At 43.6% G+C, this 21,827-nt stretch overlaps 1 protein-coding gene across 12 annotated transcripts in view; it reads left to right on the forward strand.

The window, feature by feature from the left end:
• Nucleotides 1-21,827, forward strand: part of LOC133365034 (cytochrome c oxidase assembly factor 1 homolog) — a 102,226-nt gene that overhangs the window by 67,832 nt on the left and 12,567 nt on the right. For 4 of the 12 annotated variants that reach the window (XM_061586245.1, XM_061586251.1, XM_061586256.1 and 1 more), the window contains exon 3: nucleotides 438-562. The exons of 6 other annotated variants lie outside the window; for them this stretch is intronic. Coding sequence is in view for 1 of the 6 variants with exons in the window: in XM_061586256.1 (XP_061442240.1) it covers nucleotides 532-562 (31 nt within the window). In the remaining 5 variants the exon portion in view is untranslated. Of the gene's footprint in view, nucleotides 1-437; nucleotides 582-21,827 lie in introns of all 12 variants that reach the window. 2 more of the 12 variants (XM_061586247.1, XM_061586252.1) reach the window with 1 other exon arrangement.

Below are 21,827 nucleotides of genomic sequence, written 5' to 3' on the forward strand. Positions count from 1 at the left end.
ACTGGCAAGGCAAAGCAGGGAGGAGAGTAAAGAGGAAGCAGCAAAGAAAGATAAAGAATGACAAGATCATTAAGCGATGAAGAGCTTATGAAGTTAAAAAAACTATTTTTAACTTAATACAGGGCAAGATAATAAAATAAAAGTGTAGTGTGACATGGGCAGTAACCAGAAGACTGTAGGCAGATTTCTTGTAATCAATAGCATACGGGGTGTTTGAGCAATACTGTATTTGTGCATCACTGAATTAGATCAGGATGGGAAACTTTTTTTGTATAACCCTTTTATTGAAAGTTTTCAAATACATAAACAATTCAAACCTGTAAAAAATAAAAAGAGGGGGAGGGGCAGTGTCTGAGAAGTACCAACAGTAGACTCCAGCATCATATAAGCAATTCTTAGATGAGTTTCTTTATCATTGTCCTTGCATGAAATTTCAGGTGTGTTGACGTTGGTGGCAACAGACAATGGGAAGCCTTTTGCAGCTTAAGGGCTACATTCAGTTCTGGGCAACCTTCTGGCGGCGGGGCAGATATGCCAATGGTGCGGTGGGACGGAGGCAAAGGTGAGGTGGAGCACTGAATGTAAGTTTTGCCTTTGTACAGTAAGCTAATTTCAACGCACACTTTTCTATCCTCAGCTGAGGCAACTAAGAAGCATGGTCAGACTTCAATCACACATTTCACCCAAGGCAAAAACACTCCAGGAGGGTACAAAGCAGGGTCAGTGAGGGGTGTGGCCTAAGGGGGGAGGCGGCTAGGGGAGGGTCCTGAGGATGAGATAGAGAGGTCTGGTGGGCTGCATTTGGCCCCTGGGCCCCCTAAGGTTGCCCACACCTGAATGAGATGCATTCAAATCTGTACATGCAGAATAGTCCAAATACAGCTGTGGAGGCTTTACTTATAAACTGAAAAACTGAATTTATGAATCATATTGTTAGAGCGTAGACTTATGATTAGTAAAATCAGTGAGTCATTTTTCAAGGAGAATCCGTTTAATGTATAGCGTTTCCTCTTCCCCCCCCTCCCCCCATCAGACAAACAGCAGCATTTGGAACCAAAGTTGTTAATTCACTGGAGCAATTTATTTAAAGTATCTTTTAACCTGTCTTTCAGGACACGCTACACTTAGTGTGGCCTACAAGACTCTAAAACCCATGAAAATACCATTACGAACCAGCAAGAATCACACACAAAGCACTGTCATTTAAGAAAATAACTTTTTTTTAGTAAAAAGGGTTGCCTGTAGAAGAGCCAGAGTTGAATAACTGGTTATTACTGATGGTGTTTTCCTCTTGGCTTCATCACAGAAAGCCAAATGTGCATGTTTTCCATTTAATTTTTTTAAAAAAGCTGTGCCAAAAATATGGTTTTTTAACCTGATTTAATTCAGTGGGAGAACATAAAGATATTCCTTCCCAAGTTGCTCAGATCTAAAGTTTATAACTGCACAATATAGTATTTTATAGATTTTTTTAAAACAACAACAATTTGCCTTGATAATGGAATGGAACCTCCAAGCTTATCAGCAGTATACCTTGAAATACCAGATATCAGAGGCAAGCTGTGAGTGATTATTTATTTAATAATTTATTTACTGCCTTAAGCATATATATCTCAACGTGATGTACAAAATATCAAAACTAAAAAAAAGTTTAAAAGAACACAAAAAAAACAGAATATGCATTTAAAAAAAACAACACAGCCATGGCAGAGACCCATTCATCCAGCTGGGAAAGGTTGTCAGAACAAAAATGTCTTCAGTTGTTCCTGAAAAGTGCAGATAGTAGGCCTCTGTTGTACCTCTGCAGGCATGCTGTTACACAGAACGTGCCCTGTGGAGCAGGCTTCTGATATGGTGATGGTGTTGACTATCATCTTCACATTCTGCTTGTCAGTGGTGTTTGACTGGCTGCTGTTGGAAGCAGAATATTGGGCTAGGTGGAAGATTTTCCGCTGATCCAGCAAGGCAGTTCTTATGGACATCTGTTATGATTTAGCTCCACTACAAACCTTTATACTTAAAATGCATGTATGTTTTATTTTATCTTTTCAGAGGCTACCACTAGAATCCAAACTATTTTTGTATCAGAAGGTAGTGAGTGGTATCATGAAAGTAAAGCAAGATATCGTCTGTGCTTCATACTACTTTCACTCTATATTGCTACTTCTCTTAAGGTTGGAGTTACCCTGACATTTGCTGGTGGTTCGTTAGCCAGAGTTGCATTGTCATTTCAATATCTGCATTGTGGTGGTTGCAGCAAGTGCCCTAGCAGGTTGTAGAGGATGCCATCAAACTCCCCATGTAGGAAACTGGGCTTTACTTTTACTCATTCTTTGGCACTTGTCTGAATAAGGAACGGATGTGAATCATTCAGCACATTTGCCAAGATCTTAAGATGCCTTAGATCTGGTTTCTCTGTTAGTGGAAGATTCTACCCCTCCCCTTCAAGGCTCTAGGTTTCATTTCCCCCCCTCTCTGCAACACAGTAGAAGGCCACTTATAGAGATAAGTGAGGTGGATGTTTGCTTAAGATATTTTTATTTTGCAGTGGATCAGTTTTGATTTCCTATATTTTATGTTTGTCAGCTGGTTTAAAGTGTTTTTACTTGATTGATCCTCTGGATTTAATTTAAATAAATGTACATATTACTCCACACGGGTGTGACCTTTTGAGATACAAGCCTTATTCATGGGCTTTCTTGGACACACAGGGGCTTAAACTTTAAGTGAGGAGGAAGAGTGCCTGCAAGCCCCACCCCTAAGTGTCCAGGCTTCTGTTTGCACAGAGGTCTGAAGAGGTTTGCTAACTGCATTCAGTTGAAGAGAGCCGCAAGAGGAGGACATGCGTGTGGCCCTCCTCCCCACTCTAAGCCCTTGCAAACACCAGAAAATAGGTCTATGGAAAACAGCACAAGAGAACCTAGTCTAAGAAAACTCTTCTCACTCTTAGAAGGAAAGACCAGCTTTCATATTTTATTTTTCATTTCCTAATATAAGAATGCACCAGAACGAAAATAGCCTTTTTTTAAAAAGTAGTAAGTATACCCTAACCTGAAATCCTATCAATCAAAATTTGCCTCTGCTAATTTAATCTTTAGTTGATCAGTCTACCAAGTTAGTTTATGACTGAATTTGTGGTTACAAAAGAATCTCCAAGATCTGTTTGTCTGATTGTTTCTAGTTCATTGTCCTTCCTTGTCATTTTATGGCTCACTTGTCTAAGCTATCAGTGGGCTAATTCAAATGTAACACTTGCTGTCTGCAGCATAACTTTTTTGAAGTGATCCCTTTAGCGTGTATAATGGAAATTCTCATGAGAATATCCACATGTCTTTGGAGGGAACTGTCTTGCAAGCTGTTAAATTCTATCCATAGACAGGATTGTAGTCATCCAGGGTCTCTGGGAGGGGGGTCTTAGACCCCCTGCTTTTTCTGGAGCCAGGTCCCACCAAAGTCACTTTGTCTCCAGAATGCTGTGAGCCAATCAGCATGAAAGGGGAATGTGTTAGACACCGAGTAGAGTCTTCTAATTTGCTTCCTTGTCATGTCCTGCTGATTGGAGCCAATTAGAGGAAATGAGTTCCTATTAGTTCCTACTTCAAGAAGCCAAGCTTTGGAGGGTAAAATTCTATAATTTCAGAAGAGACTGTGAATCCTGATAGCATCCCATATACATCATCAATCACTTTGTTAGCCGCAGGAGATAAAAGTGCAGACACTCAATTCAGTAATTCAAGTAATATCTCTAACAGTGAGAAAGGACAGTCAAATGGTGACAGTAATAGAGAAGCAGAAAACAGTGTTCAAGTCTGGTCAGATTATTCTGTAATCTTAGAAGGCTGCATAATTTTAGAAGGGGCATGGCTGTGACTATCATGAAGGGACCATGCACTTCTGAATTTGCCACCACACTGCTGCCCATAGAATTGTCCTTGGAAAAGTTATATAAACAATCCATTTCTGTGGTCACAGAATTGCTTCAAAAGTCTTCATTGCTTGAGCATCAAACATAACATCAGAATTGATCTTGAGTGCAATTTTCCTCTCAGAGTTTGCTTATTTGATAGGTACCTCTGGGATAATGCATTATATAAGCCACATTCACACCATACATTTGTTCCACTACTATTCCAAATTAAAGAGACATGGCTTCCCCGAAAGAATCTGGGAAGTGTAGTATTTTGAAGGGTGCTGAGAGTGGTTAGGAGACCCCTATTCCCCTCATGTAGCTACATTTCCCAGAGTTCTCTCGGAAGAGGGACTGATGGTTAAACCACTCTGACAATTGTAGCTATGTGAAAATAGGAGCCTCCTAAAAACTCTCAGCACCCTTCACAAACTACACTTCCTAGAATTCTTTGGGAGAAGCCATGACTGTTAAAAGTTTTTTAAAAATTGGTTCTCTAAGGATTTAGAGGTCTCAAAGGCAACAGTGATCAAGAGCTAATATAACTAGAGGAAGGGCTGTAGCTGTGTGGTAAAGCATGTGGTTTGCAGGCAAAAGATCCCATGTTCAATCCCTCCATCTCCAGGTAGGGATGGAAAAGACCCCTGTTTGAGTCCCATAGGAGCTACTGCCAAGTGGTGTAGACAGCCTGAGCTAGATGGACTAATGGTCTGATGGAGTATAAGACAGACTCCTATGTTCCTATCCTGCATGGAAGTGTTAGATCAGATTTGTCTTACCACTTGATAAGAAAATCCAGACAATCAGTTGATCAAACATCTGCAAAAGCAGAGGCAAGATAAAATTCTCACCGTTTGGCAGGACAATGCAGCCTACTAACTCACTAGCACTAAATTACCCCTTGCTAAATAGTTATTCGTATTCATACCATGAATCAGATTATTAGATGATCCATTAAACCATGGGATGAGAGGTGTTCTTCATTCATGCACCTTCCCCCTTCCCCATTTTTCAGCCTCTGTTTGCCTACAGAATAAATAAGATAAGGAGCAGTCACTAGTGCAGAAACAAGGAGAGGAAACCTCTAGATTTGCCTTCATTTTTTTTTATTCCATAGGCAGAGACTGGAAAATGGGGTGGTGGTGAATGGAGAACATCCCATGGTTAATAGTAGGGGTGGGGAACTTCTAGTCTAGAAGCATGAAATACTATTTATTATAATAATAAAATAATTATAATAATAAAATGATGAAATATTTATTATTATATGATATCAATGCATACTGAATAAAATCTTCCTGTAAAATAACAGCACTTTGCACTCTAACTTTTGCAAAGTGATTCCTAATTGAACAAGCAAAAATTATGCTTTTAAGGGGAAAAGATCTCGTGGATTTTCCATAGTTCGCATCAGAGGGGAGAGGAGAGGTAAGCATTCCCCTAGGCAAGTGGATTATCTCTGCTGTTTTCAAATGCCCCCCAATGCACTTTGCCCCTTGTGTGCCCTCCCCAGTGTTTTTTCTGGTGCTGCCACCTACTCATAATTCTGTGCTTTCCTATGAAGTGTATGCACTGTATGTATACAGGGATACCTCAGTGCATGGCTCAAGACATTTCCTTCTCATAGAAGCAACACAGCAAAGCCCAAGCTAGAGTGCAGTATCGTACAAGCGGTGGACTTTCTGCATGGGAGCCCCACATCTCCAAATGATTCAGTTGGCTTTCAAACGTAATGTTTTAGGATACTTTAAACTAGTAAATGATACCCTTGCAAGCCAATATAATTATAGAAAAATGCATGTGTGTATATATATATTATATAGACACAGCCAGTGTATTCTAATTTTCAATGTTATAAACTAAAGAGCAAACGGTTGCCAATAGGCCAATGTTGCTTAGACTCCAAGAAAGAAATATCTGTTCTTGTTGAAGCAAACCCTCAGTCAGTGCTGGTCCAAGCCTGAAGCACAGCCCAAATTGTGCCCCCCCTTGCTTTACAAAGCAAAAAAAAAGTGCTTTTAAGAGTCTGTTCCTGCCTTCATCCGCATGGTAGGTCTGGCCCAGCACTCAGTGTAGCCCTGTTTCTTTAATGTTCTCTATGCCCCAACACACACCCTTTCTAAAAGATCTATAGGGCAGTTTGGGTAGGGTGAGGGGGATGGATCCAAACCAAACAATTTCATCTGTAATTTAATGTCTCGATTGTTTTCTTTGCTTGAGTCTGGAAACCCTGATTTTTCCTGTTCTTTTGACTTCTATATATCTCAAAAGCCTTTTTTGATTTAAATTGCTGTCTCACACAAAAATTCGCTTAATGGAAGAGAACATTTTATTTAACTGGCCAACAGAAGCATCCCAAACTGAAGTGCCGTATCTTGGAAAAACTGGATTTATCAAATATGCTGTAGTCAGTAGTAGATACAAACTAGCTATTTCCCCCCTATATATTCAATTATTTATTTAGTTCATCACAAAATACCCATTTTAATCCAATGGAGTTACTGAGCAGACATTTCCTTCCTATCAGATTATCATCACTTATTATCACATTTGCAATAGCTGCTTAGTGAAGAAAAAACTAGCATTTTTTCATTATAATGACTGTGGGACTAATTAAAACATTCCTGTCCATTTTTAATAAGCAATTTCTTTCCAGCAGCTGTAAATTAGCTAGGACTTTTAGTTCCTTAAAACACAGTCATGGATCAATGACCTGATGTTGAAAGTGGGGCACTTCCCACATGGGCCCAATTTAAGTAGCCATATAGTCCAGCAGCAGACCAGTGGTCCATCTAATCCAGCATCCTGTTCTCACAGTGGCCGACCAGATGCCCATGGGAAGCCCACAAGTGGACCTGAATGCAAGAGACTCTTCCCTCCTGTGGTTTATGGGAACTGCTGTTCGGAAGCAGACTGCCTCCAAACGCTTGTAGCATACTGTAATATTATTGGCTTCATTCTCTTCCATCTGTCTGGCAGTACCTCACAAACCAAATAAGAGACAAGATGTCCACATTGTGGGCCAGTTGTCTGTGAATGTGTTTTTTTCTAAGATCAGTGAGATTCTGTGTAACTCCCTGTACCCTCCCATGGGTGTGTTTGCTATGTAACCACAATCTACAAATAGGACTCGCAGTTAAGATATTGCAAATATGCAACTATAACATCCTCTGTTAAGGCTACAATCCTGTTCCCAGTTACTTGGGAGTATGTCTCTTTGAGCCTGGTTGAGCTTTCCAATGAACATGTGCATTCCTCCAAGTGGCAGTTGTTACTAGGTGCTGCGTCGGGTTGCCAGCTTTTCGTTTAAAATATACTGGCAGCAGAATTGAGGGTGGGTCCAAAAGGACAACAAAACTGGAGCGCCAGGAACCAAGGCACACTTATCTGGCAGAGGACTGTGTTACTGGTCAGACTGGCACAGTTCTGACTGGGGAGCAATTATGTTGGTGAGCTGTTGTTTGTAGTGGCTCTCCCCATGGATTGGGTCAGCTCTGCTTCATCTCAAATGGTGCTGAAAAAACAAAAAGTCTGGAAAAAAGTGTGGAAAAAATTGCCTAGGTGAACCTAAATCCACCTACTGTTTACAGGCCACTTTATGGATTTTCTATATGCAAATAGAGCAGCCTGAGAGATGGGATGAGCAGCCATCTCTCCTTTCACTACTTTTACAGCACCCACCCTTTGCAGACCTGAATCCTTCTCTCTACGCCAGGGATGGGAGATTGGATCCAGCCAACAGGCCAAGACAGTGCTTTACAAGCACTGACAATCAGCTGATTGTCGGCATTTGCAAAGCTCTATGCCTTTGCAAGCACCATCATGATGTGGGATCTGGTCAGGAGAGCATAACATCCCAAAGCTGCTAAGGGCAGGCTGATGGATTGCCTCAGGAGCATTCAAATGCTCTTGCATTCTATAAGTAGTCCCTATTTTAACATAATGTAACTGTCATCCTGAGGTGGAACATAACCAGCCTAAGAAAAGCACCAAGGCAAAACAAGGCCTGAGACTAAATCCTCCCTGAGAATAAGGAGGAGGGTGACAGAAATTTAGTAACGATTTGACCTGGCCAACCTGTTTGAAAAATGAACTAATCTTTTCTACAAAAGAGATAGCCACAGGAACATAGGAAGCTGCCTTATGCCAGTGGTCCATCCGGCTTAGCAATGCTGATAATGGCTGGCAATGGCTCTCCAGGATTTCAGGCAGGGGTCCTTGCCAGCCCTACCAGGGGATGCCAGGGAATTGAAACAGGGCCTTTTCCACGGAAAGTATGTGCTGTACCACTGAGCAATGGTCCTTCCTCATTGGTTTCAGAGAGAGGTGAAAAAAGCATCCCAAACGGTTCAGATAACGCCGTTTTATTGACACATATTGGTATACCGCTCAGTGCTATCATTTGATGCTTAAATTGTATAAATGTGTAATATGTTACATATTAAATGTGTAAATTGCCCCCTATCTGTGGATTTTCATAGTTTATTCAGAAACGCAAGCCACTCCTGATAGTTGCAATCAGCCAGTGATTAAAGTGTGTGAATAAACTTGCCTGAAATATATTTGTGTGTGATGTTGGCTCTAAGTGTCTGTTGTCATCTAATAGTATCCCATGTCTGGAATTTAAGAAAAGAGCCAACTCTTATAACTTGAGACTCAAGGCATGTCATTTACCTTGAATTCTTATAAGGTATTATTATTATTTATTAATCACCTGCCACATATGTTCCAAAGCAATGTACAAAACAAAATAAAAATGGTCAAACAGTTAAATACAGCACAAAACTAACAAAAGATTAATTTAAAAAGTGGACACCCATGACAGAGAACTTCCAGAAGGTCATCCAGAACTTCAGGATTTCTCCCTCGTGGTGGAGGGGCTGCTACTGCGTAGCTCCATACTAACCCACACCTCCTGTGGCAGCCATTTTGTGATGCCACACCCCCACAGCAGCCATTTTGTGATTGGTACTCCCAGCATTCCCTCAACATTTGAAATGGGCCCTCTGGTCCAAAAAAGTTGGCAACTCATGGGCTAGATAGAACATTGCTTTTTTAAAAACTGACTGTGGCCCCTTATGGTCTACAAATTCCATCTGGAGGGAGGCTCTTGGGGACTGATATGTGTCTGGAGGGGAAGCAACTGGGGAGAGCATTGGGAGTCCCTCTTGCCATGTTCTGAGGGAAAGGGGGGTATGGTATGAGAGAGGGGTGAGCCAGGTAAGGGATACAAGACACACAGTTAGCAGCTGTGCCTTGTACAGGCCCCTCCTTTAGCTAGAGGTATTGCAGTTGCCCTATCAGCCAGCTGTCGGGCCTGTGGAAGCTGCTACTGAACACCAGGTCGGTTTCAAATAAGATCTCCCTCATGCATGATTTGATTGTGGATGAAGAAGCTGACCTGGCATGTATTACTGAGACCTGGGTGGGTGAATAGAGTGGGGATAGCCTCATCCAGTTATGTCCACCTGGGTACTTGGTGCAGCATCAAGGCAGTCTTGAGGGTTGGGGAGGGGGAGTTGCTGTGGTCTATAGAAATACTATAGGAATGCCTGAGTGAGGATTTATCGTGTCTGTACCTGGCACTGGGCAATAGGGGCAGATTAGGGATTCTGCTGGTTTACCGTCAGCCTTGCTGCCCAGCAGTCTGCCTGAGCTGGTCCCGGGAGTAGCGTTGAGGAGTCCCAGACTTCAACATCAACGCCAAGGCCACTGACTCTGGGGTGGCTCAGGACTTCATGCCGCCATGACAATAATGGGGCTGTCGCACCATGTCACTGGCCCAACTCATGTGGCTGGCCACACTCTGGATCTGGTTTTCTTGACCAGAAGAGGGTGATTTGAAGGTGGGGGATATTAACATCAGTCCCTTGTCATGGCTGGATCACCTCCTGTTGAGATTTAGACTCTCAGTGAGTTTTCCCTTCTGCAGAGGTGGGGGACCCAATAGGATGATCAATCCCCAGAGGCTGCTGGGTCCAGTTGGTGTCCAGACAGCTCTGGGAGATTTTCCAGCTAATGTGACTGGCGCTCCTGTTGAAGTCCTGTCTCATCTGTGGAATACCCAGATGACCCAGGTTGTTGACGTGATCACTCCTGAGTGCCCTCTCCCACTTGATAAAGCCCATTTGGCTTCTTGGTACACACCAGAGTTTAGGGCAATGAAACAAGCTGGGAGACAGCTTGAATTCAAATGAAGGAAAACTCTCTAGACAAATGCAGTCGAACACTAGTAGATGCTCATTGTGGAGCCTATTCAGTGGCAATGAAGGAGGCAAAGAGAACATACTTTGCTGCTTCATTGGATCCTCACTGTGTTGTCCAGCAGAGCTTTTCTAGATAGTGTGGGGCCTTTTACAGTCTGGCCCAAGGAGGTAGTGGAACCTATGGTGGCCTGCTGTACCTTGTTTGCAAAATACTTGAGGGTAAAATCTCTTGCATCCATTGGGACTTTGACTCCACTGTTAAAGCAGATGAATCTTGAGGGGTGTCCAGAGCACTGTCTAGTCCTGTTGTGTTGATAGGGCTTGAGGATGTGGACAAGGTGCTTGGCTCAGTTCAGTCAACCTCTTTATTTATTTATTAGAGTTATATCCCACCCTTCCTCCCAGTAGGAGTCCAGGGTGGTGTCCTGCCCGCAGCACAAGGCTGGAATTAATTCTTGCTTTATTAGAGTAACAGTTACATCAAAAGCAGTGCACTTCATAGACCTGTCTATGCTAACTCACTACTGATTCTACCTGAGCTATCTAGGCATGCTCTGCAGCATGTGGAGTAAGTTGACTCAGCACCCCAATCAGGGGGGCGCCGCCTTAAATAGGAAAGGTCTTGGCTCGTAATTTCTGACTTCTCCAAAGTACCACCTTCTGACCATCCCGCTTCTTGCGTCGTCTCATGCGGGGCGAGGGGGACGATCCTCCGGCTGTACATCTGACAGCACAGGCTTGCTAGGTGCCAACTCGACCTCAGGGGGTGGGGAGCAGGTTGGCGGGGAAGCGTGAAGTGCCAGGTGGGGAATCCTGGGGGGTTGGAGTTGGCGACTGCACGTGGGGTCACTTCCCAACGGCTCTCTTGGAGTGCTTGCAGACAGAGTGGGATCCGCGTCGACAGGAGGGCTGTCCGTGGGAACTTGTGGACTGTCGGCATCTCCCCCTCCCTCAACGCCCTCGTCCTCCTCTGACACCTCACCCTGGTCTACCTGGGGGAGCTGGGGCTCAACAGGTGGCAACCATATACACTTGATCCTTGCCCTTCATGGCTGATAAAAGCTAGCAAGGAAGACATTGCTGGCTGGGCCAGGGAGGTGATTAATGCATCCTTGCCAGAGGGGGTGATCCCTGCCGGCCTAAAAGAGGCAGTGATAAGACCACTCCTTAAGAAACCCTCCCTGAATCCGGAAGATCATCATCATCATCATTATCATCACTGTTTATTTGTATCCCGCCTTTCCATGACTATGCACAAGGTGGCTCACAACATGAACAGAAAAAAAAGTTACACAACTCACTGTAAGAAATACATTCAAATGGTCAATAAGTTAACAAAACATCATAAAAAACATATAATAAATTGATACATCCTTATAATTCCTAATAAAATCCAACAATAAAATACAGAAGCATAATCCAAATAACAGCAAAACAAAAAAACTACCATCAGAAATTAAACTTTTACCCAAATAGAAGCCCCTGAACAACACCCCACAGTCAAGGTGGTCTTTGGCATCTTCAGGTAATGATGCCTTTTACAGCTGCAGTCAGTCAAGGCTCCACCTTTCCAGGCCAGGTGGAAAGAGGCCAGCAAGCAGGGAGAGGATCTTACAACCAAGATGGTCTCTTTAGAAGATCTGTTCTAAATTAATTACTGGCCAATTGCTAATGTTCCTTTCCCAGGCAAGGTTCTGGAGCACGTGGTCACCGGCCACATCCAGCCTCGGTTGGATGAAACTGATTTTCTAGATCATTTCTGTCAGGGTTCAGACCTGGTTTTGGCATGGAAGCTGCCTTGGTTGCCCTATATGATGACCCATGTCAGGAGAGAGAGAGGTGGAGTGTGTCCCTATTAATCCTCCTTGATCTCTCAGCAGCTTCTGATACCATTGACCATGGTATTCTCCTGAAGTGGCTGTCCGAGTTGGGGTGGATGGCACTGCTTTGCAGTGGTTCTGGTCCTACTTGGATGGTTTTTCTCTCAGAGGGTGATACTTGGGCGGTAGGTGTTCAGCTCTGTGCTGCTTCCAATGTGGGGTTCCGCAGGGTTTGATTTTATCTCCCATGCAATTTACAACTACATGAAACCATTGAGTGGGGTTATTCAGAGATTTGGAGTAAGTTGTCAGCGATATGCTGATGATACACAACTCTGTCTCTCCTTTACATCTCCAGGTGTGTTAGTAGATGTGCCAGACTGGTGTCTTGCCTCGGTAATGGACTGGATGAGAGTCAATAAAGTGAAGCTGAATCCAGACAAGACCGAAGCACTGTTAGTAGGTGGTTCCCTAGACCGGATGGAGGGCTTGTGGCCTGCTTTTAGTAGGGTTATACTGAAGGAGCAGGTACATAGCTTGGGAGCCCTTCTGGATCCACTACTGTCGCTTGAGGCTCAAGTGGCCTCGGTGGTGAGGAGTGCCTTCTATCAGCTTCAGCTGGTGGCCCAGCTACGACCCTGTCTGGACAGGGAGAGCCTTACTTCTGTTGTCTGTGCTCTGGTAACCTCTAAGTTGGATTACTGCAACCGTTATACATGGGGCTGCCTTTGAAGATAGTTTGGAGACTGCAGCTGGTGCAGAATTTGGCAGTCAGACTGCTCACCAAGACAAGACAGTTTGAACACATAACACCAATTCTGGCGCAACTGCACTGGATACCAGTTAGTTTCCGAGCTCAATTCAAAGTGCTGGTTTTGATCTATAAAGCCTTATATGGCTCAGGACCCCAATACCTGAAGGACCACCTCTCCCTATACGTACTAACCTGGACCCTCTGCTCCACAACGGAGACCCTTCTTTATTTGCTCCCTCCAAAGAAGATGCAGAGAGTGGCAACACAAGAGCAGGCCTTCTCAGTGGTGGCCCCGTTTGTGGAACACTCTCCCCAGGGAGGTACATGTGGTGCCATCATTATCCATCTTTAAGGGCCAGGCAAAAACATTTCTCCCAGGCATTTGGTTCCTAACTTTTTATATACTTTTTATTTTTATTAATTATAAGTCACTTTGAGTGCACATATTTGTGTAGAAAAGCAACGTACAAATATAATAAATAAAAAAAATAGGAGATGCAGGGCAAGCTCATTATAACGAAGCTCGCTGTACCACGGATTCAGATATACTATAGTTATAGCCATGTCCCCTGCGTAAAATATACGGTACAGTAGTTCACACATCTTTTAACTCACAAGTTGGGTTCCTGTGCTTCCAAACAACTTCCCTCATTTCATTGCCTGTTCCCTTGGGGTTTCTAAGCCACTGGCAGTTTGGCTTCTCTCTAGGAACTGGTACAGTACTCGCTGGCTTTAACCCTTGAGGGTGAGCCTGAGCTGAAATGCAACTGAGGAAGGTTCTCCAAGTGCTTTTTGCAGGAAGGGGGTGGCGGGATGCTGGGAACATGCAGAAAATGGAATGTGCAGAGATGGCATTGACTGGGTGCACTAAGGGTTGTTCACGCCAAACTGCCGGTGGCTTGGAAACCATGCAGAAACCATGAATAGCAGGCACTGAGTAATGACGAGCGAAAGAAAAAATTACACAGTGCAAGAAAAGCTGAAAATGATTGAGAGCTGAAAATGGTGAATCAAGAGCCCATTTTATTTCGGGAGTGTGGAATTCCAGAAGGGACAATAAGGGGTTGGATGAAAGAGGAAGAAAAGTCATGTGTGTTCATAAATAGCATTGAGAATGAGATAGGGCTGCAGAGGAAGAAAACCAGCTTTTCTCAGAAGAGTGATGTGGATGACTGCTTATCCAAATGGTTCCTGCAGAAGTCTTCTGAAGGAGTGTCACTAAATGGGGCAGTCCTGAAAGTGCAAGCAGTAAGATTCAGCTACTTGGCAGAGGTGACACCTTCGAGGCTATCTATTCGCTACCGGACTAAGTTCAAGGCTGTAGTTTTGGAGTACAAAGCCCTATACAGCTTGCGACCAGGATACCTGAATAGAGATGTAAAATTTCTGGAAATTTTGAAGCCATGGAAGCCATGAGATCCTCCTGCAGATACCGTCTTATGAGGAGGTCCATTCTACGAAGTGGACCTTTAATATAGTGGCACCTACCCTTTGGAATTCCCTCCCCTTAAATATTAGACAGGCACCATCTCTGTTATCTTTTTGGTGCCTACTGAAGACCTTCCTCTTTCAACAAGCCTTTTAAGTAGAGACCTTATCCCAGTCTGCATCTGTGTTGGAATTGCTTTTTAATATGTTTTTAAACCTTCTTTTTTAAAAAATAGATATTTTTAAAGCTTTAACAAATGTTTTTCAAGATGTTTTGTTTTAATATGTTTTTAATGGTTGTATTTTAATATATTTTAAATAAAATATTTAACGTCTGTTTTTATGATGTGTTAAAGTGTTTTTAGTACTTTTGTTTGCCGCCCTGGGCTCCTGCTGGGAGAAAGGACGGGATATAAATGTAATAAATAAATAAATAATAAAATAAATAAGGCTTCTGATGGCTGACTTTGAAGGTGGAAGGTTTGTTATGACATCTCTCAAGTACACCTTGAAGGTGAAGCTGCATCCACTGATGTTAATGCAGTAGCAGAGTTTCCTAAATTTCTCGCCAAAGTGATCAAAGAAGGCAACTACAGCGATGAACTGTGACAAGACAGGGCTGTTTTTCAGTGCTAGACGTATCAAGGCAAAATGTTAGACATTATCAAGGCACCAAACAAGGTGGGCATGAAGACCCAGAAGGACAGAGTGACTCTGCTTTTGTGTGCCAACAAGAGCGGCAATTACAAGCTGAAGCCGTTGTGTATCGGCAGAAGTTGGAGTCCTTGGTGTTTCAAGCACTCAGCATGAAATCTCTACATCCATGCTGTACTTCAGCAATTTCATCCCCTGGATAATATGATATTTTTGCCTGGTGGTTTGAAGAGGAGTTTGTACCATTGGTGAGATGCCCCTTGCATTCAAGGAAAATAGAACAGGTAGCTCTCCTGCTGTTGGATCACTGTCCAGCCTATTCTTAAGCTGACGTCCTGAAGATCAGAGACAGGAAAATCAAAGCCCTCTTTCTCCCAAAGAATACCACTGTACTGATCCAGTCCCTGGATCAAGGCATCATTTGGGTATGTAAAGCCTACTAACGCAGTGACTGGCTAGCCAGAGTTGTAAACTTGCAATTGCAAATTTCTTGAAGATGATAATGCTGAAAGTTGTGGCATACAGCGTTAGTTTGGCGTGCGGAAAAGTCAGTTCCATGTTCATCACCAACTGCTGGAAAAAATGTGTTGCAACTGAGGAGATTGTGGACAACAACGCAGAGTTGCCCTCAGAGGCTTTTCTTGCACAGGAAGTGGAGGCTGCTTGCAGTGCACTCACGGGGAATCTTGCTGCAAATGATCTCACTGCCTGGAATGAGGTGGATGCGCAAGTTCTGGTGGCATGGCTCCAGGGCAAGGGTGGAAATTGTGGCTTCTGTGATGAGCAGCAAGATGAACGAGCAGCATGAAGCAGGCAACATGGGGAGTTAGTTGGACGACAGTGGTGAGGCTTCCTCTGAAGCAGCACCCAAAGTAAACAGGGTGCTTGAAAACATCAACAAGGAGATGAGGTGGCTAGAGGAGCAGAGCAATTATGAGTACCTTCATCTACTCGATCTCAGCAGCATTACGAATTACATGGGACAAAACGCTCTGCTCAGTTTCACCATACCAAAGTGCCTAACTACTTCCAAAGGCAAAAGGAAGGCTAAAATGTAAATACTGCACCTTTAAAGCCTTTAGCGAGTACTTTACTGTAGTTCGCACACCAACTATGCCGCCCAACTAGATCAGCCACACAAGGCTTTCTCTCAATCCCGCCAACCAAAACAGCTAGGTTGGTGGGTACTAGGGAGAGAGCCTTTTCTGTGGTGGCCCCCACTCTCTGGAACTCCCTCCCATGTGATCTCCGACATGCCCCTTCCCTAGACGTATTCCGCAAGGCCCTGAAGACGTGGCTATTCCAACAGGCCTATGAGGTCCTTGGGACGGGTAAATCTCCATGATTTGTCATCTGTCGTATGCTGCTAATATAACTGTTTTTATATGTATCGATGACTGTCCAATATTTTATTTATTGTTATTATGTGATTGCATTTGAAATTTTTGTATTTTATCTCATTTTAATGTACGTCGCCTAGAGTGGCTAATTGCCAGATAGGCGACAAACAAATTAAAGATTATTATTTTTATTCCAAGTGCCTTTCAGTGCAGTTTTCATTATAAGGAGGAATCCCTACAATGCAGATGCAGCCTTTGTCCCCTGACCCCTGTAATTTGAAAACAACTGCAAGTCCATCGAGAAGCATTTTGCACACTAAATATTGCTACAAAAATCTTTATATAAATGACAATTCCTGAGTTATGTCTCTTTGATCACTACTGGAACTAGGAAATGAAGCCCAGGTAGAGGGCTAAGTAGGTGACTCCTTTTGGCCACCATCATGGTGGGAATCTGGTTACCTCCCACCCAGTGAGGGTTCACTGTAATATATGGGCTCTCACTTTGCCCCTGACTCTCATAAAAAAGGTTGGCGGTTAATGGGAAGGAAAGTGCTATGCCTGGAGGCCCTGTTGTCTTCATATTGGGCTTATTCTGTTACATAAGAACTATAAAGAATTATATAATAAATAGGTACTCCTGCCCATCTGATTGTAACAGTAGACAGAGTTTAAAAGTTTGGTTGTAGATTGGGACCATCCTGCCCCCAAATCAGCCATTTACTGGTCAGTCCACACCCTGAGACCGTATTGCTAAGAGACATTTTGTCTAAATCAGCCCCATGTTTGCAGTTAAAAGGAAAAAGAACCCATTCTGAGGCAGATGGTTTTACCCTGAATTCATATTAAATACTGCATTTAAATCAGATGTAACTCTGCTGCCCTAAAATATTTTTTTTCCTGCAAATTGAGTTTTTCCTCTCTCCCCCCCCCCCAAATGTGGAATTGGATTCCATTTTCCTGTCTGTAAACATAACCAACATGGAAGGTTTTGGCTCCTCAGGAAGTTTTAAAAGTGAGGTTAAAGAGCACAGTTTGTGTTTTGAAGCTAAGGGCAACTTTTAGGCTTATCAGTACTTTAAAAAATCATTTTTACCAGTTCACACATGCCAGGAAGGGAGAACACAGCCTTTTAAAAGGCAACCCTGGCAACAGTCTTAATGAGTTGCCTTCCAAAGAGCAGCCTGCTTCGAATTTCTTTGTCCTGCCTAATTGAGGAGCATTAGTCACAATACCCACCCTTCACCACCTCAAGGCTTCAGTCAAAGTTTACTCAGTATTAGGTAGGACAGGACTCTTGTGGAGGTTCCTGTTTGTGTCCACAGTGCTAGATCAGTCATGTTTGGCTTTGGGATCTTATTTACGTATGCAATCACTCCCTGTCCCCAAAGCTACCTATTCAGCCGCACCTGCTTTATGGAATGAGTTCTTTTGTCCCTCTCCTTTTTAGAAAAGCTTCACCTATGCTCCTTACACCACATTTTCTGGATTTTTATTTTCATCACTGACACTACTTTAAAATAGGTGGGTTCAGGACAGAGTCCCCCCCCTTCTGTGTACTTTTAATAGTTGTGTGTTAGGCAGCATAAATATAATGGGTGGTGGACTCCTATCATCTCCGTGGCAGGAAAAACCTCACTTGTCTGCTGTGCAGCTGTTAAAGGCTCAAGAGCTCTGTCAGAGGAAAAGGTGGCTGAGGCCTGCTTTCGTGCAAGGGGAGCTGTGAAAGACGTCCCCGTCCTCCCACTGGAGGCTTGGATGTAGTGGAGGCAGCTTTTAAAGCTATAGGTGAAAAGAGAATGTTAAGGGCTGTAGCTAGGGAACCTGGCTGGGGCTGCTAGCTGACCAACAAAAACCTGGCTTGGTCTGCTCCTGTGCCTTTTTAACAAGCAGCTTGATATGCAACAATCAGCAGGTGACGCTTCTTATACCCTGGAAATGTTTTGTCATTTGTTAATGCCTGCATGAGGCATAAGATCAGGACTGATAAAAATGCTGGCAACAGGAAGAAATCTGGATCGAGGCCAGTTTGAAACACAACTAATACAGGGATTTTTGCCACTTTTAGATTGGGGCAGAAAACTGCACAATATTAGATTTTTTTCCTAAAGTGAGTCAGCTCCACTCTTCAGCCTTGTGAATAGGAAGAAGGGCTATAGTAATGCCTTTCAAACTCTCGGACATGCAGATGTCTTCCCCCCTCTTTCTGTTTGGCAAAATTCACCTAGAAAGTGCACCTGGAGTTCTGTAAACTATAATAAGATGAAAGGGTTAGTCAAGTGCCAACCAAACACACAGGAGACCAGTACACATATGATGACCAATTAATTCATCTAATTAATCTTGTGACAGGATATTTGTTCAATGGAAAGCCTTCCAAACTGATAAACATGTTTTTCAGAGACAGAAGCTCTTCTCGGGTGCATTCTGGTGAGCCGCTTAGGTTAGTCCAGCTCTGTGAGCTTAGGAAGGCATTTCCATTCTATTGCATATCGAGCTGCCAGGATGCTTTTTGAGCATTGGCTTAGGAGGACTCATACGCTTGAGTCAGCAATCTGGTTATGCTGTGCAAATGGGATGGTGGCAGTGTTGTTGTCTCTTAGACCGAGATCACACATGGGGAGAGAGAGTAAATAAAGTGGTAAATTCCTTCCTGCACTGTGCCATCTCAGTTTGCAGGTGGAAAATCACAAGTCTGAATATTTCTCAAAACTATAGGAAGGCATTCAAAACATTCCTCCCCAGGCGAAAGCACTCAAAGAGGGCACAGAACCAGGTCAGTGAGGGGTGTGGCCTGGGGAATGGAGCATGGCCTGTGGAGAGTCCTGATAGCTGGACAGAGAGTCCTGCAGAGGCATATTCAGCCTCTGGGCATCCAATGACGCTGAATGTTGGAGGATTCAGGACAGACAAAAGAAGGTGGTACTTCACATCTTATGGTTGAACTATAATGTTCACTCCCACAGGAAGCAGTGATGACCACCAATTTGGGATGGCTTTAAAGGAGGATTAGACAAATTCATGGAGGATAAGGCTGTCAGTGGCTACTAGCCATGATGGCTATGCTCTGCCTCCACAGTCAGAGCAATATGCTTCTGAATACCAGCTGCTGGAAATCCACAGAAGAGAGTGCCCTTACAGTCATACCCTGCTTGTGGGCTTCCCGTGAGCATCTGGGTGGTCACTGTGAAGACAGAATGCAGGACTAGATGGGCCACTGGCCTAATCCAGTATGCTTTTCTTATGTTCTTAAATTCTTATGGGCCTGAAGGTCCCTACTCCTGATCTACAATATGAAGTGGGTATACTTAATTCTACCAGCAGGCTTCAGTTTCAGCATCTGGCTGGGAGTAGTTGGCACAAGCACGAAAGGCTGGGGGAGGGGTGACTGGCTCATGGGGCAGTATTAACTCTTCATCCCTCAGATAACAATAGGTGAACATTAGATACAAGTATTTTCCTTAAGCTTTGGGTCACAAATCTCATCCCTTGCTGATTGTATCATAAATGTGCATGGTTGAATGAACAGCTCTTCATATCACAGATAAAACATTTGTTTCTATAGGATTGCTTCTAAATCAGAAGACTTTTCAATGGAACCAGTTCATAGTGGATCAATGGAACCTGGTTCAATGGAACCAGTGATAAACATGCATATTTGAACCAGCCCCTGCTATGGTATAATTTCTGGAGTTCTAAACTGTTCCTCCAAGTACAGATCTTTTCCCTTCGCGTAAAACTGCAAATTTGGATGCAAGGTTGTCACTGTACTCCTGTCTCAGCAGTGATAGGTTCAAACTCACTAAGCCTTCTAACGCTAGGGCCAGTCTTAAAGAAATTTCTTTCCCTAAGATTTTAAGCCTGTTGCCCCTTCAGAGATGATGTTTTTAATGTGCACAACGTTCTGGTGATTTATGGAATATTGGTGCAATACCAGTGTCAAAAATGCCTGGTTTGCTAAGGTTTGCTCATAAAGAAGACTCTGTGGCAAGGAATTGTGGGAAAACATCTTGCCTGAATTAGGGTCTCTAGAAGGCCATGAGACTATCCGTTCTCACAGCTGAATCCAATTAATTAGGCAGTAAGAACACCTGCTTATCATCCTGAGACTGGTACCCCAAGGCCAGTGGCCTGGGAAGGTTGAAGAAAAGCATGACCGTTAGGTGTGAAAGCTCTGGAAGATTTCATCATCAGCAAGCCATCTGATTGGCTAATTAATTCCTGGCTATTGCTGGGCTTTTTCCAATAAAAGTAGAGCTAAGATTCTGGCTCTTTGTTCCCCAGTGTTTCTTGGTGCTACCTGACATTGTGGTTCCATCTTCCTTTTGCTATCCAGGCTATACATCTCTGGAGAGATGTGGAACCATGAAGTTACTCTGCTTGTCTTCCTGTAATGTGTGAGTATAGAGTAGGCTAGACAGATTTGTTATTTTCTCTTGTAACTTGCACTCTCTGTATTTTTTGTATTTTACCTAACCCTTAGGGTGTTTGGTTTAAGGAATTATTTTGCTGGTATATTTTTGCACTTCTGTTTTATTCTAATAAAGCTATCTCTTATTTACCAGTGTGTGTTTTACTGCAGGGGAAAATTAGCTCTGAATCTAGCACCTTGGCCATTTAGTCACAGACTACCTTATAGTTAGTATTTTACCTTAAGGTTCCAAGACAAGGATTGCATCTTTGGCTCTTGTCTTTTGGTATCTTTGGCAGGTCTATTTCTGGCACTTTAAGTTGCCCCTTGGCCCAGAGTGGGTGACCAGGTTTAAGGGGTGGTGGCAGTCTACTTACCTTGCAGGTTTGGTGTTGGTTTAACTCAGCTCTGGTAAGGGAGGCACGGGTTGTGCCTGACTGGAATCAATTGCCCTGGGTTTGGGAGTTGACCCCCCTGGTGAGAGTTCTTTACAACCTGTACTTCATAATTAAGGCTAGTATGCATTTAATAATTTGAGTAGCTCTCATATACTTTATAGCAATCTGGTTTGTGACCCAAAGAAGGGAGTTTGTGAGCCAACGGGGGGAAAAGTTCAAGGCTCTTGTGTTGATATTTAAAGCAGTGAACAACTTGGGTCCAGGAAAGCTTAAGGACCACCTGAGCCCTTAAATCCCAGGCCCATCACTGAGATGATTTGGAGGAGTGCTGCTAGCTGTCCTCCGTGTTAGTGGAGGCCCAAATGGCCTCAACCAGAAGGCAGACATTTAGTGTCACCAGTCCCATGCTATCTCTCATTTAAATCTTCACCAGAGTTGGCTGTGGAGACCTTGTCCAAGTGCCTGGAATCCGTGAGTGGATGGATGGGAAGGAACAAGCTGAAGTTGAATCCTGATAAGACCGAGGTACTACTTGTGGGGGACAAGAGAAGGTTGGGCGATATTGACCTGAAGTTCAATGGGGTGAGTCTACTCCTAAAGGACCAGGTCCGCAGCCTTGGGGTTGTGCTTGATTCCAGGCTGTCCATGGAAGCTCAGATTTCGGCAGTGAGCCGGGCAGCCTGGTACCAACTACACCTCATACGAAGGCTGCAACCCTACCTTCCTGTTCATCAGCTCCCACTAGTGGTACACGCCCTGGTCACCTCTCGTTTGGACTACTGTAATGCGCTCTACGTGGGGTTACCCTTGAAAACGGTCCGGAAATTACAACTTATACAAAATGCGGCGGCTTGACTACTCACGAATAGTCGCCGCCGAGATCACATCACACCAGTGTTGTTCGATCTA

The sequence above is a fragment of the Rhineura floridana genome, chromosome 10 (assembly GCF_030035675.1).
Source record: "Rhineura floridana isolate rRhiFlo1 chromosome 10, rRhiFlo1.hap2, whole genome shotgun sequence".
Lineage (NCBI taxonomy): Eukaryota > Metazoa > Chordata > Lepidosauria > Squamata > Rhineuridae > Rhineura > Rhineura floridana.